The following is a 20,055-nucleotide window of genomic DNA, read 5'->3' on the forward strand; positions in this document are numbered from 1 at the left end:
TTGGAATCTGAATCTTGAGCAGAGGGATAAAAAGACAAAAATTAGTTGGCATTCAGGACTTTCCAGGTGTCTCAATGATAAAGATTCCCCCTGCCAATGGAGGAGCCTCAGGAGACGGGTTCAATCCATGGGCTGGGAAGATTCCCTGAAGGAGGAAATGGCAACCCACACCAATATTCTTGCCTGGAAGATTCCATGGATAGAGGAGCCTGGTGGGCTATAGTCCATGAGGTTGCAAGGAGTCAGACATGACTGAGCACACACAACACACACACACACACACACACAGTTGGCATTCATTCATTCTGATACCCATGTCCTGATCAGATTCTTTCAGTTGTATTCTGAGGACCCTCTTGCCTCTGGTCCTGCTATGGTCAAAGTCTCATTTTCCTGTTGCTTCTGTTACCAAAGAACCCTAACTGATGCATCTAGTGATCTTGTACTGTTTGTTGAAACTTGAATCAGTAATTGACTGTTCCAAAATTCAGTTATAGTGCTTCAACTCTAAGCAAAGAGAGCATTATGGATTAGCAGATTATTTTTTATAATCAACACAAAATCTAATTTTATGGCCCTAATTTGGAACCATAACTAATGAAGAAGCCCAGCCACTAGAAGTTCTAATCACTCCTGGTTTTAATATTTCCTGAATTTACAACTCAGGGCTTCCCAGGTGGTGTAGTGGTAAAGAATCTGCCTGCCAATGCAGGTGATACAAGAGACTTGGGTTTGATCCCTGGGTCAGGCAGATCCCATGGAGGAAGAAATAGCAACCCTCTCCAGTATTCTTGCCTGGAGTATTCCATGGACAGAGGAGCCTGGTGGGCTGTAACCCATGGGGTGGCAGAGTCAGACATGACTGAGGGACTGAGCACAGTGCAGAGCTCCTAAATACTATTGTATTAACTATGCTACCAATTGAAATGATTTTCCCTATTTTGTAGCATTCTAGTCAAATCAATCCTATTTGCTTTTTTGAGGAAAAGTATATGTAAGCCAATTTATTTCAGAGACCTTCTCAGTTCTTTTAAATTGTTCCATGCTAAAATCTTCCTCATAAAGAGTAAACCCCTTTTTGATTCTGACCCTCCTCTTATGAGGTCATATTTTGACCCCAAGTCTTCAAAAGAAGACTTCAGTCTTTTAGCATATTTACATTTTAGGATTTTTTTTCTTTTAAATATTTTGAGGTTATTGCAGTGAAAACATCATCTAGGTTGCATTTTCATGCTTCTTTTAAACTTCACTTTGCATTAAGACAAGAAATCATAGTGGTTAGACGTAGAAGGATCTTGATTAGAGCTGTGGTTCTACTGCTGACTAGCTATATGACCAAGGTCAAGTTACTTATGCTCTCTTAAGTTTTACTTTCTTCATTTGTAAAATGGGTGATCTTGGGGAAGATTTTATGAAATGCCTATAAAATACTTAACATTTGGCACAGAGTAAGCAGTCAGTATGGAGAAGGCAATGGCAACCCACTCCAGTATTCTTGCCTGGCAAATCCCATGGATGGAGGAGCCTGGTAGGCTGCAGTCCATGGGGTCACTAGGAGTCGGACACAACTGAGCGACTTCACTTTCACTTTTCACTTTCATGCATTGGAGAAGGAAATGGCAACCCACTCTAGTGATCTTGTCTGGAGAATCCCAGGGACGGGGGAGCCTGGTGGGCTGCCGCCTATGGGGTCTCACAGAGTCGGACACGACTGAAGCAACTTAGCAGCAGCAGCAGCAAGCAGTCAATAAGGGCTTCCCTGGTGTCTCAGATGGTAAAGAATCTGCCTGCAGTGCGGGAGACCTGGGTTTGATCCCTGGGTTGGCAGGATGCCCTGGAGGAGGGCACAGAAACCCACTCCAGTATCCTTGCCTGGAGAATCCCCATGGATCGAAGAACCTGGTGGGCTACAGTCCACAAACAGCGACTAAGCACAGTATATGCAGTCGGTAAATGTTAGCCATTATTATTACTACTACTTCTATTCTCTCTTCCACTTTAAGCACTCTGGGATATTCTGTTTTGTCGTATCAGAATAATTTTTGGTGCTTTCGATAGATTTTTCTCTAGCAAACTACACATTTTTTTCTGTCTTTTCTCTTAGATCTTATAAGTTGTATATTTTATTCTCAGCAATATTCTTTGTTAGGATTCTTGGATATGACTTAACCTACTTTTCATCTCCTTCTGAAATGTACATAATATTGTTGAGAACCCAAAATATACTTTGAGAGATCTACTAGATGAGGAATAAATATGGTGCTTTATCATTCCAGTCTTATGATTGTTATCATGCCCTTCAAAGTTGCATTACATCTTTCCATAAGTGTTCTGCTGTACTGTGGATGTTAAGGCATTTTCAGATATATTTAACATCAATCTGTCCTTATAAGCATTGCATGCATGCTGCATGCATGCTAAGTTGCTTCTGTCGTACCTGACTGTCTGTGACCCTATGGACTGTAGCCTGCCTCTCCTCTGTCCATGGGATTTCCCAGGCAAGAATACTGGAGTGGGTTGCCATGGCTTTCTCCAGGGGATCTTCTCAACCCAGGGATCGAACCCGTGTCTCCTCTGGCTCCTGCATTGCAGGCAGATTCTTTACTGCTGATCTACTAGGGAAGCCCTTTAAGTATTGAGTAGCTTATGAAAAGAAGTTGGTCACATGTTCTCTAATGGGAACTATAGGGAGAGAGATTGCATTCAAACGATTGTACTTTGGACTTCAGTACTATTGTGGCAATAAAACAGTATGGTTTTTTTTGGAATTATTTTTTGAAATTGAAGTGTTGCTGTACAATATTATGTAAGTAACAGGTGTACAATATAGTGATTTACAACTTTTAAAGGTTCTATTCCATTTATGTGCATGCTTAGTTGCTCAGTTGTGTCTGACTCTTTGTGGCCTTTTGGACTGTAGCTCTCTAGGCTCCTTTGTTCATGGAATTTTTCAGGCAAGAATATTGGAATGGGTTGCTGTTTGCTTCTCTGGGGGATATTCCTGACCCAAGGATTGAACCCATGTCTCCTGTATCTCCTCCATTGCAGGTGGATTCTTTATCTACTAAGCACTGGGGAAGCCCTACTTCATTTATAGTCATTATAAAATATTGGTTTTATTTTCTGTGCTGTACAATATATCTTTGTAGCTTATTTTATTTTAAATTAAAAAAATTATTGGAGTATAGTTGATTTACAATGTTGTGTTAATTTCAGGTACACATCAACAATCTTGGTTTGTAGTTTTCTTCTCTTGTGTTGTACTATCCTTGTCTGATTTTGGTATCAGGGTAATGCTGGCCTTGTAAAATCAGTGTGCAAGTGTCCCTTTCTCTTCAGTTTTTTGAAACAATTGGAGAAGGATTGGTGTTAATTCTTTAAACTTCTGGCAGGAGTTTACCACTGAAACCATCTAGTCCTGGACTTTTATCAGGAAGTTTTTGATTACTTATTCATTTTCTTACTTGTTACTAGTATGTTTGTATTTTCTATTTCTTTATGGTATTTCACTATTGGTAGGTTGTGTATTACTAGGAATTTATCCACTTCTTCTAGGTTATTCAATTTTTGGCATATAATTGTTCATAGCAGTTTCTTATGATTCTTTGTGTTTCTGTGGTATCAGTTGTCTCCTCCTTCATTTCTTTAATATGTGAGTCATTCTCTATTTTTTATTCATCTAGCTAAAAGTTTGTCAATTTTTTAAATCTTAAAAAACAGCTTTTGTTTTAGTTGAGATTTTCTATTGTCTTTATGGTCTCTATTTTATTTATTTCCCCTCTGATCCTTGTTATTTCGTCAACTAACTTTGATCTTAGGATTTTTGTTCTTCTGTTTCCTTGAGGTGTGAAGTTAGATAGTTTATTTGAGATCTTTGTTCTTATGGTGGACATTTTCACTACAAACCTCTTATTTTGCTGAATCCTGTAAGTTTTGGTATGCTGTGTTTTCACTTGTCTTAAGATACTTTTTGACTTCCCTTTTGATTTCTTTTTAAATTAATAATCTTAAAAACTGCTCAAATGTATTTTTGGCCATTGAACCTGTAATCATATTTTTTCTCATTTGATTTATGGATAAGTTAAATTATATTCCTAGATTTCCTAGTATTAAATCATCCTTTTATTCCTGAGGAGACAACATAATTACAGTACACTATTCCTCCAATATATTATTAGATCAGTGAATTAGTATTTTATTTAGAATGTTTGCATTTGTATTTGTAAAAAGATTTCTCTATGTTTTTAAGTGCAGTCATTTTTTCAGGTTTTGTTATCAAAGCTGTAATAGTTTTAGAATATTATTTCAGAAGCTGTCTATCTTTCTCTGTAGTTATAAATTTAAATGACATAGGAATTTTCAGTTCATTGAGATTTGAAATATTAACTTTTAATAATATCATTTAAGATTGACACTTGTGGGAAGTAGGTTTTTGGATATCTGAGTTTCTTTCATCATTATTGCTGTGTTGAGTTTTTTTTGCTTTTGTATTTTTGAGTTAGGTTCTGTATTTCCATCTCCAGTGATCAGTGATAATGTGCATCTTTTCATCTGCTCACTGACTATTTGTGTTATCTTCTTTGGAGAGATGTCTATTCAAACCCTTTGTTCATTTTTTTTTAATTTATTTTTTTATTGAAGGATAAATGCTTTATAGAATTTTGTTGTTTTCTGTCAAATCTCAATATGACTCAGCTATACATATACATATATCCCCTCCCTTTTGAACCTCACTCCCCTCTCCCTCCCCATCCCACCTCTCTAGGTTGATACAGAGCCCATGTTTGAGTTTCCTGAGCCATACTACAAATTCCTGTTGGCTATCTATTTTACATGTGGTAATGTAAGTTTCCATGTTACTCTTTCCATACATCTCACCCTCTCCTCCCCTCTCCCCATGCCCATAAGTCTATTCTCTATGTCTGATTCTCCATTGCTGCCCTGCAAGTAAGTTCTTCAGTACCATTCTTATAGATTCCATATATATATATGTTAGAATATGATATTTATCTTTCTCTTTCTGACTCACTTCACTCTATAATAGGTTCTGGGTTCATTCACCTCATCAGAACTGACTCAAATGCATTCCTTTTTATGGCTGAGTAATATTCCATTGTGTATATGTACCACAACTTCTTTATCCATTCATCTGTCGATGGACATCTAGGTTGCTTCCATGTTCTCAGTTCAGTTCAGTCGCTCAGTCATGTCCAACTCTGCAACCCCATGAACCACAGCACGCCAGGCCTCCCTGTCCATCACCGAATCCTGGAGTTTACCCAAACTCATGTCCATTAGTCGGTGATGCCATCTAACCATCTCATTCTCTGTTGTCCCCTTCTCCTCCTGCCTTCAGTCTTTCCCAACACAGGGTCTTTTCAAATGAGTGAGCTCTTCACATCAGGTGGCCATGTTCTAGCTATTGTAAATAGTACTGCAATGAACAATGAGATAAATGTGTCTTTTTTCAATTTTGGTTTCCTCAGGTAAACCCTTTGTTCATTTTTTAATGGAATTTTTTCATTATTGTTTATTTTTATTATTTTATTATTTTTTATTATTGCGACTGTTCTTTATATATTCTGAATACAATTCCTTTATCAGATATATGATTTGCAAATATTTTGTTCCATTCTGTCAGCTGTCTTTATTGTTTTGATGATATCATTTGAGGTTTTTAATTTTGATGAATTTAAATTTATCTGCTTTTTTTTTTTGTTGGTGTGCTTTTGGTGTCATATCTAAGAAAGCATTGTTTAACTCAAGGTTGTGAATATTTGCTTCTATATTTTCTCCTAAGTATTTTATAATTTTAGCTTTTACATTTGGGTCCCTAATTCATTTTGAGTTAACTATGTGTATATAATGTGATATATGGTTCCCTCTTTTTTCTTTTGCACATGGATATCTAATCATCCAAGCACTGTTTGTTTGAAAGGGTATTCTATTTTCTATCCTTCAATTTAGTCTTTACATGGGTTTTTGCTTTAGTACTCTGTCAGAGTCTTTGATTTTTCATTTAATATAAAAGGAGTTTATCTCATTTACATGTATTATTGTTGATTTAGTTAGTTTTACTTTTGATGTATTTAGATTTTCTGATATTTATGTTTTTTTTTGTTTTATTGTTGTCACTAAATGTGTAACCTTTAAAAAGATTATTGCCTTTCCTTTAGGTTTATAGAATAGATATTTGTGTATATTTTATTTCTTTTTGCTGATAGTAAGAAACCCTCAATAACATTAATTTTGTAAACCACATGTACCAATGATCATTACTTGAGAGTCATATTTCAAATTGCATTAAGTGTAAATATACAATTCATAAGTATAAATGCAGATAATTGTGTTACAAAAATTTTTAAGGACAGTGAAATATGATGGCAGATATTCAGAGGACTTGATCTGAAACTGAAATGTCTTATATTAATGTATAATAATAATGATAAACATGTTAGACATACAGTATAATTGTCTTAATAGCTATTTTTTACTTGTCTTGTTTAGTAGTTTGTTTTTACTTCTGGAATATCATTCAATGTTTGAAATATGTATACTACCGAGGCCCAAAAAATACATGCATCAAGATAATGTTGTTTAACATCACCAGAATTCTCCAATAAAACGAAGTTCAAGCTCTTGAAATGTATTTTCCTATTTTCACACTTTATTATAGGAAGCATATTCTTTGATTGAGAAGACCGAATCAGAACAAAGTATACAATATTCATATCAGAAATATGTGGAAACTGCCAAAAGAAAGAAAAGCAGGGTCCCTCCTCCACCCATCCTGCTATCCCGAACTTACCGTTCTGTGACATTAAAACCTGCCCCATTTGTTTCTGATGTTAAGGTATGTTGTCTATTTTGATCTTTACCTCAAGGAAAGCATCAAAGGTAATTCAATAACTGTAATGATTGATAGTTTTATTGCTTTTAGCACTTGGATAATCTTATTTATAAACCCTGAACACTGAGATTAGTATTTTAATATCTTAACTAAACTTAGTTTCTTCATGACCCTTTTGCCTTTATGCTATTTCCCGTTTGGCTCCATATAGCTTTGCTACACCCAAATATATAATAAGGAGAAATAAGAGACAAGCATTTCTCTCGAAGTACCTTTATCACTGTAACAGTCATACACTGATATACTAGAGTGCTCAGTATCAAGAAGGTTTCATTAAAATAGAGTCAGACACTTGAAGGGGATAAAAGTTACTCTGAGAACCAATGTTGAAGACAAGAAAATTGAGGGGTGGTGAATTTAGAGGCTCTTTCTGAAGTTCTTCTGAGTAAATGAGGATTGTTTTAATAAAAGGCTTCCCTGATAGCTCAGTTGGTAAAGAATCCACCTGTAATGCAGGAGACCTTGGTTCAATTCCTGGGTCAGGAAGATCTGCTGGAGAAGGGACAGGCTACTCACTTCAGTATTCCTGGGCTTCCCTTGTGACTGAGCTGGTAAAGAATCTGCCTGCAGTGTGGGAGACCTGGGTTCGATCCCTGGGTTAGGAAGATCCCCTGGAGAAGGCAAAGGCTACCCACTCCAGTATTCTGGCCTGGAGAATTCCATGGACTGTATAATCCATGTAGTCACAAAGAGTCAGACTAAATTTTTATTAAAAGAGTCTTTTAATGAAAGCAAACAATAATTCCATCCATATTATAAGTCATAACTCTATGTGTTTATTGAAGCTCTTTCTCCTAGCCCCAGTGCCTTGAAATTAGTCTGTGTGTGACTGTAACTTGAGATTTAGTTTCCTCACAAGCATTTGGTTCCATCTAATTCATATTTTAAATATTACATTTCCTCTTTTGGGTGATGAACACATGCTCTTTGATGTTGTATAAAAAACAAAGTTGTTTCTTTGATTATCCTTAGGATGTTCTGTTTGAACTTACACTGACTCGATACAGTGGAAAGGGCATGGGCTTTGAAGTGAGACAAACACAGACATAAAATTCTCAGTCTAGCACAGCAGTATGACCTTAGGAAATCTAAGTATACTTTCTGAACCGTTCTTAAATTTGTTTTTGTTACTTTTTCATTTGTAAAATGTTTCTGCTGTGAAAAGTAAATGAGATATTATATCATATTCTTGGCATGTTAACCAAGGTCCCTACATTTCTTGTATTAACCTTATGTAATAAGGTTTGCTAAAATCAGTTAATGAGGTTACACTCTGTGATCATATTATCTGATGATTTTTTTTCATAAATTCTGTTCAGTGATCATTATTGAGTGTCTGTTATCTGTTAAGCTCTATGTGAGGTAAAGTATAGAAGTAAACACAAATAAAGCACGATTCCATTTTTTGAGGAGTTTTAGACTAAAGGGCGGAAAAGGCAATGGCACCCTACTCTAGCACTCTTGTCTGGAAAATCCCATGGACGGAGAAGCCTGGTGGGCTGCAGTCCATGGGGTCGCTAAGAGTTGGACACAACTGAGAGACTTCCCTTTCACTTTTCACTTTCAAGCGTTAGAGAAGGAAATGGCAACCCACTCCAGTGTTCTTGCCTGGAGAATCCCAGGGACAGGGGAGCCTGGTGGGCTGCCATCTATGGGGTCACACAAAGTTGGACATGACTGAAGCAACTTAGCAGCAGCAGCAGCAGCAACAGACTAATGGGAGGTGGACATCAGTGAGAAGTAATACCACCTTCCTAATGCCTTATAATTGAACGAATAGTAACAACATTCATCTTATACCCAACTGTGCTATGATAAATGCATTATTGCAATTTCTAGCAGTATTAAAATTCAACTTTGGATCTGGGGGATCTGTTTTAAGAATAAGGATTCATTGGCTTTAGAAATTCAGGATAGAACTAAGACTGGATAATTTCCCAAGAGTTTTTGTTTGTTTTTATGTAAATATTTTGATTTATTTAACCAGGTTCTTATTTTTTATGTATCTCAAATTAGTGACTAGTTTATTTCATAATGTTAAAAATAGGAAGACATAAGAATCCCACTCTTGACCTGCAGCTGTAAGACTTGTTACTCAGCACATGACGTGAGGTTGATGTATGTTCTATGTTGGGAGAGATGCATGCTGCTGGAAATGACACCTTCTGTTACCTACTCCTTAGCGCTAGATGGTGCTGTGGGCTTAAATACACTTTCTAGTTTGTGATTTCAGCCATCTTTTGTTTTACCAAAATCCTGTTATTAAGGCATTCATTGCATTAACATCTGTTTTAATAGTTGAAAATATTAATGCAGTTTATAAAATTTTACTTTCGAAGTTAGTGGTGATTTTTCCATGTGTCCTTACTCTTATATAGATTCTAAGGACTTACTGTTCTTATATAAACTAAGATGTTTTCATCTGGGTAGCAAAATAGAAATATAAAGCCTGCTTTTAAAAATGCTTTTAGAGAAAACTTACTCTTCAAATTCTGTAGAGCTTCAAAATATGTAGAGCTTCACTTAGAGCAATAATGATCCAGGTCATAAAACAGTACATTTCTTCCTTTTTTACCTCTATGGCACTTTTTTTACATGAAAAGTCAAGGAAAGTTAGTTTCTAAGTTTTTTTCTGAGAGTCATGCTGAGTTTTTTTTTTCCTCTTCTCCTGGCCTCCATCTTCCAAGTTCCTTCAGTGTGTTTTCTGTCCTTGAAGTTCTACCTTTCCTAGTGCTCTTTAATCACCTGAGAAATTTTCTTTAAAAACACAGGAGTTCGGCTATTTTGCACTAGGTATTCATATTCACTGAGGGGGGCAGGCTTGGGTAGATGTAATTTTTTTTTTTTAATGGTTGATTATGTACAAACTGTATTTTAAAAAACGATCCTGTTGCATAGTCAGAGTGGAGAACTACTTGTGCAGACAATACACAATTAGTATTTTTCTGTTGACCCAGAGGGAGAAATAGCGGGCAGAGCTGTAAAAGGCAGCTGCTTCTGAGACAATTATATTCCCTGCCCCATACCCTTTTTTTCTAGTTTTAGAAGTTGAGATGTTGTGAGGTGGGGCCTTTGGGGAAAAGGGAATGAAACGCCACATTGATGACGACCCCTACATCGCCTCCCCTGGACAGTATACCTCCTAATGATGCTTTTTTCCTAAGTATCACCTCTCCCCCTTTCCCTACAGTGAGAATAATTCATGATGATGAGGAATCTCCATTATTTTGACGTTTTGGCAAAAAGACCATTATTGTCTAACCATTTAGTCAAGTTTTAAGTTTGCTTTTTTTCTGTGCAATTTGCATTTTGCTTTTGGTTTACATCTGTATTTAATAATTATCAAAGGAATACAATGTTTCAGAAAATTTATAGACCAGAGGAAAAAATATTACCCATAATGTTACCATTTTATCATCCAAACTCTACTATTCTTATTTAGAAACGTTTTATTCTAGGCTTTTTCATATGCACTTTTACATTTTATTTAAAACACTACAGTTTACAGCCTTGGTTCTTTTACCACTTACTTTTTGTCACTTATTATTAAATAAAATGTGAAAATCATTTCCGTGTTGGTCTTTTTGTCATCAAGACGAGCTCATCTTTGGAGTCACTCTCTGCCACTGTCTGAACACTGCTTAACACATAGGAACTGCTCACTTCATAAGAGCTAAAAGTAATTAATAATGAATAATATTTTAGTCTTGGTCCCAGATAAACTATATTTGTATTTTTAAGAAGTGTAAACCTAAGTGTCTTTGTAAACTGAGGTTTCATATTTTAAGACTTGAATAGTTATATTTTTGTATAGAAAAGTATTCCTTTTGCCACATCATGATAAAAGAAATCAAATGCTGTGTAAACTGACTAGAGATGACAGGCGCATCTCTCTCCTTGGCAGGTCTGCTGGTACTGCATTTTGGGTCGCAAAGCAGAAGGAAGCTATGGAAAAGTAAGACTAAACGATAATCATCTCCCAAACTCAGGAGAAGCGGTATGTTGAATTGAAAAAACTTTGAATGTCAGGAAGTCTTACCAAAAGTCTCATTAATTACAACTGAGTGTTGCTGTTTTTTTTTTTTTTCTTTATGTAATCACTGTTTCAGTGAATTTCTCTTGATTTCAACTTGAGTCATAACTAAAATGTTACAGTAAATGGAAAGTTTTTTTTTAACTTATAAAGATCACTTAATTATATTAAAAAAAACCCTTACTTTTATTTTCCATGTATAACTTGAAATATGTTTTTGTTAATAGATACCAGCAGATGGCAAAAGCGTTTTTGAGGTAAAAGGTTTAGAAACCAATGAAAAATACGTCTTTGCAGTTGCGGCTTACTGTTCTAAAGGAAAACTGATTGGTGATGCTATTGGCGAGACAACTAAACCAATTCTGGTTTACCCACCTCTTTCTGCTGTTACTACTCGGATGTTATTGACGCAGGTAGATGAGATTTCTCCTAATTATTTCCTCTATTTTTTATACTGTTAACCAATTACTAAGTAATTTCTGATAAAAAAACAGTCACAGCAGATATTCTGAAGCTCCTGTAATACATATTTTCCTTGACCACAGTTTAGTCTCCTAAAATATAAATCATTATTTCTCTCACTCATGAGTTTGCTTTATATAATAACATTTTTTTTCCTGCACTAAATAACATTTAAATGCAACACATACTGATTTTAGAATTTTGGAAATAAATGTTGCCTGTTTTCCTGTCAACCAGTAGCAGTTCTTAACCTGAAGCAGTTTGGGCCCCCAGGGAACATATATCAATGTCTGGAGACATTTTTGGTGGTCACCATCTAGAGGAGTGCTACTAACATCTGGAAGGTAGAGGCCAGGGATGCTGATAAGCACGCTACAAAGCAAAGGACAGCATTTCCTCCCCTCAACAAAGTGTTATCTGGTCCAAAATGTCAATAGTGCCATGGCTGAGAAGCCCTAATCCAGAGATATCCTTTTCTTTGCAGGCATATGTGTACACTGTTGTTTAGTTGCTAAGTTGTGTCCAACTGTTTTGCAACCCCATGGACTGTAGCCCACCAGGCTCCTCTGTCCATAGGATTTCACAGGCTAGAATACTGGTGTGGGTTGCCATTTCCATCTCCAGGGGATCTTCCCCACCCAGGGTTCAAACACACGTCTCCTGCATTGGCAGGAGGATTCTTTACCACTTAGGAAGCCTGTATGTATACAAATACACACACATATATATATGTCTACATACAACATGTGTGTAGACACATATATACGTGTGTAAATTTATGAATAATATATAATTTTAGTTATAGTGTACATATTATTTTACATCTGATTGTTATTTACTACATAATTAAATTTTTCCATTCCATTAAAGTATTGTTTCAAAACATAATTTTTAACATTTGTATGGTATTTCATCTTAAAAATGTCATAATGTAGTATATATATATGTGTGTGTATATACATGTATACACACATACACACTGGACTGCTACTCAGTCATAAAAAAAGAATGAAATAATGCCATTTGCAGCAACATGGATAGACCTAGAGATCGTCATACTTAAGTGAAGTAAGTCAGAAAGAGAAAGACAAATACCATATGATATCATTATATGTGAATCTAAAATATGACATATGTGAACTTGTTTGTGAAACAAAAGTAGAGACTCACAGACAAAGAAAACAAACTTATGGTTACCCAAGGGGAAAGGGAGTGGAGGAAGGATCAATTAAGAGTTTGGGATTAACAGATATAAACTACTGTATGTAAAATGGTTAAACAGTAAGGTTCTACTGTATAGCACAGGGAACTGATTCAATATTGTGTAATAAACCATAATGGAAAAGACTATGAAAAAGGATATGTGTCTATATAACTGAATCACTGTACCCCAGAATTGTACACCAGAATTGCTGTACACCAGAATCGAATATAACATTGTAAATAATTATTCTTTCCATAAAAAATACATATCAGTTGTTTTACAATATTGTGTTAGTTTCAGGTGTACAGCAACATGATTTTTATACATATGTATGTATTTTTTCAGATTACTTTCCATTGTAAGTTATTTTAAGATATTGAATATAGTTCTTTGTGCTATACAGTAAATATTAATATTTGATGATTGTTTATTTTCTGTATAGTAGTTCATATCTATTAATCCCACACACCTGATTTATCCCTTTCCTCCTCCTTTTCTCCTATGGTAGCCATGTTTGTTTTCAATGTCTGTGGGTCTGTTTCTATTTTGTAGATGAGTTCATTTGCATTGTATTTTAGATTCTACATGTAAGTGATACATAATATTTGTCTTTCTCTGCCTGACTTGCTTTACTTACTATGATATTCTCTAGGCCCATCCATGTTGCCGCAAATGGCAATGTTTTATTCTTCTTTATGGCTGAGTAATATTCTGTTTGCATGTGTGTGTGTGTGTACATCACATCTTAAACCAATCATCTGTTGTTGGGCACTTGGGTTGTTTCTGTGTCTTAGCTATTATAAGTAGTGCTGCAATGAAGATTGGGGTCCATGAATCTTTTCAAATTATACTTTTCTCCACATATATGCCCAGGAGTGGGGTTGTTGGATCATAAACTAGTTCTATTTTTAGTTTTTTAAGGAACTTCCATCCAGTTCCCATAGTGGCTGTACCAATTTACATTCCTATCAACACTGTAGGAAGGTTCCCTCTTTCTTCACACCCTCTCCAGTGTTTATTGTTTGTACACTTTTGACGATGGCCATTCTGACATGGCCATCAATGAGATGGCCATACAGTGAGATGATACCTCATTGTAGTTTTGATTTGTATTTCTCTAATAATTGGTGATATTGAGCATCTTTCACTGCATCTATGATTATTTTCTTTGGATTGGTTTATAGAAGTGAATTTTCTGGGTTCATAGAGACAGACCTGAGTTTAAGATGCAGATCCTCACACTAGCTGTGTGGTATTAGTCAATTAACCTTCATCTATGAAGTGGAATAATAATAGTGGTTACCTCCCAGAACTGTTATGAGTATTAAATGGAATTATGCTTGTTAAACATTTAACCATAGCACTTACCCGACAGTAGGCATTTAATGAATATTATTGTGATTCTTAGTTATGGATATACTTGTGAATTGACATTTTTGCTGAAATAATTGCCTGACTTAAATAAAACATGTCACCAGTGAATGGGATTCTAGAAAAAAATGACTCATTGACCCAAGTCTCAAGCATATAATTTTAAGTTTATTGTTGGCTTTTCCAAATTTTATCCCATTTCTATTGTGCTATTTTTCCTCTTAATAGTTGATTAGTATTATAGGCTAAAGTCTAACTGGAATTTTATATTATCATATTTTTCAAAGAAAATTAAATTGAGAGAATTGCTAGGATTTGTCTAGCATTGGTTTAGCATGTCATTTGGGCTCATGGTTTTCTGATGTTTTGATTTCTTTGGAATCTAATATATTTCCTAATTTGCAGTGATGGAGTTATTTCAAAGTAAGGCACTGAATATTTCATCAAGGTCTAATTTTTCTCCAGGGAGTGGTTTGACTCTTGGGCTTCATTTGGCATAACTTTCATTGAAAGTTAATAAAACGAAGTCCTAGCTATACTGCTAGGATAATGAGAAGTGTCATAAAGTAATGGCCTGTGTTTCTTTACTGTATTTGCAGTACTGTAGTTCATTTATGACAGTCTAAAATCATTCTCTCTCATAATGTTAAGTTGGATAAGCAAAATTTCCTCCATTTAAAATTTGAGTTTAAGCTTTTAAATTTTAGCAGGAAAACGTACCTTTCTTTTGGAACTGTGATGAAAAGCTGCTGTTTTTTGTAAGAGTGGCTAGCTTTTAGTTTCAAGATAATTCTGTTCTTTAAAAAATATCATAAATATTTTATAGTAAAATATGGAGTTACTTTGCTAAATGTTTATGAATAACTTGGCTTAGAGTTTTCAGTTGTACTTTTTACTAAACATTATTTTATAAATAAAAAGTCTATAAAGTCAGGTAAATCTCTACTAGATTTTTATCTTACTGTAGAAAACTATAATAATTTAGGCTATCTGGAAAATTTTTTGAGGAACCTTTATGAATTATATATTGTCTACATTTATTTTCCAATTTCATTCCCTTTATAGCCTCATTTCTTTTTATTATTCCCTTTTAAGTTGGGAATGACTAGATAATGTGATATAAAATATAGACAATTAGAAATCTGTGAGCAGGATTGTAGGATTTTAGGCAAATTGCTTGGTCTTAATTTCCCTGTCTGTAAAACGGATACAAGACCAAATGCCACATACTGCTGGATTATTGAACTACTAAATCAAATAGCAAGTGGGCACCATGACTTGTTGAAATGAGAAAGTGAGGAATATCATTTATTAAAAAACTGTTGCCTGACAGACATTTTAACATTTATTATTTCATTGATTACAGTAATTCTAAAGATAGAGGTGGTAGTATTACTTTCAAGTTCAGGAAACAGATGAATTTAACCCTTCCTCTGCCAATCTCATTTTATTCCAGAAAGAGTATCTTAGGGAGGTTAAGTAATTTACCCAAGGTTACTCTAATACTTTAGCCACCTGATGCAAAGAGCGGACTCATTGGAAAAGACCCTGATGCTGGGAAAGATTGAGGGCAGGAAGAGAAGGGGATGACAGAGGATGAGATAGTTGGATGACATCACCGACTCAATGGGCATGGGTTTGGGTGAACTCTGGGAGTTGGTGATGGACAGGGAGGCCTGGTGTGCTGCGGTTCATGGGGTTGCAGAGTCGGACATGACTGAGCGACTGAACTGAACTGAACTCTGGTGGTAGATGGTAAGCCTGCCATCTGAACCAGCTCATGCCTTTCAACTGCTCTGTCCAGGTTCCCAGGAAATCATGTGTTCACCATCTAACATGTGCAAAGTTCATCTAGAGCTTACATCTCTCCCATCTCTTCTCTTCCTAGGTTGGTGTACTCCATAGGTTGTCATGATCTGTGGGAGCAGTAGAGTTTGATGTTGGGTCGGGAATCACAATGGTGGCAGGAAACTGAAATTTGTACATTTTTTCCAATTCATGTATGAATTCATTGAAACCCTTTTATTAATAGAGTTTCGCCTTTTGTCTATGACCATTAAAAAGTATAGAGCTACCAAGTAAAATGTAGTCATCCCCATTTTTTAAGTTTATAAGAAGTTTCAACTCTTCTTTTCCCTCTTTGAACAAACAAAAATTCAATGTTTGTTTTGTGCCAGGTTCTATGTTAGGTATCATCTCTTTCATTTGAACTGTGTTTTTTTTTTTTTTTAATCAGTCTCATCACCACAACAGTAATCCTCATTCTAGTTGATTTTTGACTTATGGTTTCAGTTAGGACCCCGATTGCAAGAAAGCCTCCCTTGGGGAAATGCAGCCAAGCCCTGGGAAGGCTGCAAAGTTCAGGCAGCTGTAAGCCTCATACCTCTGATACTCTCTATATCACTTGCTTTCTTTTTCCCTCTTTAAATATTGATTTTCCTTTCCATCTCTGGAGGGAATATGGCAGCCCCTTGAATGTTTTTGTGTATTTCTCAATTTCAGCCATATTCTGGGACTGTTTAGCTATGACCTAATCTTGATTCCAAATTTCTGGGAAAGAGACCTGCACTGGTTCACCCAATGTAAGAGTCTGATCTCATTTTTAATGTTTGGCCACTGACTTGTTTTTAAATCTCACCCTTCTTTGTTCCTTTGGCCCCATATCTGAGCAGGCTACTAAGGAGGTCTCTGACTTCACCTTTTCCTTTGGTTCCTGCAGGAAATTTAAAGGTCCCAGCCAGCAGGAACTGTGCCCAGTCCAGCCACTAACAAAGCCCAACCTTCTGCTCTGCCCAGGAAAACCTGGACCTGCCTGTGCCTGCCCATGGGACTCTCCCTGGGAGTCCCTTGTGTGAATAATAAACTTTCTCTCAGATCCTCCTGGTGCATGTAATGTCTTCAGCCTTAACACCTGAAGCAGACTGTGTATGTGTATGTATGGGGTCCATCTTGCTTTGCTGTGGACCCAGCTTGGGTCAGGCACTCACCCTGGGCCAGTCAATTGTGTTATTTTGTAGCATACCTCCTGGGTGTTCTCTTCTGTACAGAGAGGGAAATTATCAGGAAAAGCAGAATTTTAAGTTCATTTAACACATTATTATTGAGTGCTTACTCTGTGCCCGGCATTGCTGTAGGCTAGTGATTGTAAAACTTGAGCCTGAATCAGAAGGATCTGGAGTGCTGGCCTAAAGAGATTGCTGCCCGCACTGACAGAGTATATGGTTCACTTGGTGTGGGATAGGACCTGTTAAGTCTGCATGTATAACAAGTTCATAGGTGAGGCAGATGCTGATGGTTCAGGGACCATACTTTGAGAACCACTGTTCTAAGTGAAGTGAGCAAAATGCCATGGTAGGAGGTAGGTAATAGACAATGAACATAGTAAAGAAATAGATTGCCTATTAATAGTATGTTAGAAGGTAAGTCCTGTGGAAAAATAGCGTAGAGTACAGTCAGAGGAATTGGAAATGTGAAGTGGGATAAATGTGAAGAAGGTAAATTACAGTGTTACAGTGTTAAGTAAGCTGAACAGAGAAAATGTCATCTGGAAGATGAGATGTGAACAGACATTTGAAGGAGGTGAGGGAGCAGCTCTGGAGAAAGAAGATTCCACAGAAGGAGCTAGAAGAAAAGCCTGAAGGATTCCAGAACTGTACTTGGTATAACATAAATAGCAAGGAGACCAGAATGACTGGATTAGAGGGGCCTGAAGGATTGCTTAGGGAGGTAAAAGGTGAGTGGATGGGGGGAAAGTAGATCGTGATAAGAATTCCAGACCATTGTAGGAAGTATGGCTTTTACTGTGAGTGAAATGGACAGCCACTGGAGAGAGTTTGATATAATAGGACAACATAACGTGACTTCTGTTTCAAGGCTCACCCTGGCTACTGTGTTGTGCACACACCATAAGGCGTGAGTATAGAAGCAGAGGGAGCTGTTGAATACCTACCGCTGTCATCCAACCAGAGGTGGGAGTGGCTTGGCCAGGGTGATAGTAATTGATGTGATGAGAAGTGGCCAGATTCTGGATATATTTTGAAGGAGGAGTTAACAAGTATTCCTGTTGGAAACAATTTATAGAGAAAAATAGGAGATGCCTTGAAGGTGTTTAGCCAACTAACTAGAAGGACAGACTCGGGCCACAGCTGAGTTGGGGATGGCTGTGGGTGGTGCAGAGAAAGATAAAAAATTCAGTTGGGGGCGTGTTGAGGTCAGATGTTTATTAGATATTCAGAGAGAATTGTTGAGTAGTCAGTTAGACACGTGAATGTGGAGTTTGGGAGAGAGGTCTGGGCAGCCGAGGGAACTGAGAGTAGTTGTATGACAACTATAGCCGTGGGGCTGGATAATAGCAGCAAGGACATGAGTGCTGAGGAGAGGAGGTCAGAAGACTGAGCCCTGGGGAACGCCAGTATCATGAGATTGAAGAGAAGAGGAGGAGCTTGCCAAGGTGCTGCAAAGGAATGTATTAGGTTGGCCAAAATGTTTGTTCCATAGCATCTTATGGAAAAACCCACATAAACATTTTGGGATCTAGTTCCCTGACCAGGGATCGAACCCAGACCCCCTGCATTGGGAGTGTGGAGTCTTAGCCATTGGACCACCAGGGAAGTCCCTCTTTTAATGCTTATTTCTCATTTTAACCTCACCCCCTCTAAGGTCTATTCTGCACATGACTACTACTTAACCATCTTTGAACCTGCGAATATCAAGCACTCCTCTGTTAACTCAGACAAACTCATGAATTTATAAACCTTTAATTTTGTCATAGCATTTTTTTCTTGTTTTGCAATGTCCACTGACTGAACAAATAACATTATTTTTATGTTTTCACCCTTTTTTATAAAAAGTGAAATATAGTTGATTCAGTGTTGTGCCAATTTCTGCTGTACAGCAAAGTGACTCAGAAATAACTATTTTTAAAAAGCTATATTTTAAAAGGAAAGAACATTCAATTATAGTTTCACCAACTCCCTTACACATCATCTGTTATCATTTTCCATGGTGAATCTTAGAATTATAATGGTGTTTTAATGACCACTTAGTCCCACTTTTTTGCCCAATGTGGCCCAGAGAAGGGACCTCATCTATCACACTAAGTCTTGATTCTACTTTTTCATTTTATTTATTTTTTACTGAGTATTTGGCTCTGTACAAATTATTCTACTTGTCAATACCCCAGTTTCCTTATCTGGAAAACAAGGACACTCATAGAGCTCACTTCACAGAGCTATAATGAAGAGTCAATGCCATAATGCATGTGAAATGCTTGGTCCAGGACCTGATATCTTTAAATACTTCCATCTGATTTTCAGGGCTTCCCAGGTGGCTCAGTGGTGAAGAATCTGCCCCACAATGCAAGAGATGTGGGTTCAACCCCTGGGTCAGGAAGATTCCCTGAAGAAGGAAATGGCAACCCACTCCAGTATTCTTGCCTGGGAAATCTCATAGAAAGAGGTACCTGGTGTGCTACAGTCCATGGAGTCACAAAGATTTGGACATGACTGAGCCAACACACACACACACACATCTGATTTTCAAGACTTTCTGAAATCCTGTCTCACTTTACCTGTCCAATCATACTGCCTGTGTTGTGCTTAGTTGCTTCAGTCATGTTGACTCTTTGCAATCCCAATGGACTGCAGCCCGCCAGGCTCCTTTGTCCATTTTTTCCTCTGGCAAGAATACTGGAGTGGGTTGCCATGTTCTCCTCCAGGGGATCTTCCCAACCCAGGGATTGAATCCAGGTCCCCCTCATTGCAGGCAGATTCTTTACCAACTAAGCCACCAGGAAAGCCCACCATACTGCCTGAGTGAGTGAAAGTCACTCAGTCACATCCGACTTTTTGTGACCCCAAGGATTATACTGTCCATGGAATTCTCCAGGCCGGAATACTGGAGTGGGTAGCTGTTTCCTTCTAGGAGATCTTCCCAACCCAGGGTCAAAGCCAGGTCTCCTGCATTGCGGGTGGATTCTTTACCAACTGAGCCACAAGGGAAGCCCTACTTTTCTTCAAATTCTGACCTGTCTTTCCAGTCTCAAATGCCCTGTGGCAATTTCCTTCACAGGACCTT

The 20,055-nt window shown here is 37.0% G+C and overlaps 1 protein-coding gene across 5 annotated transcripts in view; it reads left to right on the top strand.

The window, feature by feature from the left end:
• CFAP54 (cilia and flagella associated protein 54) overlaps positions 1 to 20,055 on the top strand; it is a 303,678-nt gene that overhangs the window by 68,046 nt on the left and 215,577 nt on the right. For all 5 annotated transcript variants that reach the window (XR_015163949.1, XR_015163948.1, XM_086400813.1 and 2 more), the window contains exons 20-22: positions 6,677 to 6,853; positions 10,815 to 10,907; positions 11,171 to 11,356. Coding sequence is in view for 2 of the 5 variants with exons in the window: in XM_086400813.1 (XP_086256939.1) it covers positions 6,677 to 6,853; positions 10,815 to 10,907; positions 11,171 to 11,356 (456 nt within the window). In the remaining 3 variants the exon portion in view is untranslated. The remainder of the gene's footprint in view (positions 1 to 6,676; positions 6,854 to 10,814; positions 10,908 to 11,170; positions 11,357 to 20,055) is intronic.

The sequence above is a fragment of the Bos grunniens genome, chromosome 5, assembly GCF_055505025.1.
Source record: "Bos grunniens cultivar Pamir isolate PY7600 chromosome 5, Bosgru_T2T1.0, whole genome shotgun sequence".
Classification (NCBI taxonomy): domain Eukaryota; kingdom Metazoa; phylum Chordata; class Mammalia; order Artiodactyla; family Bovidae; genus Bos; species Bos grunniens.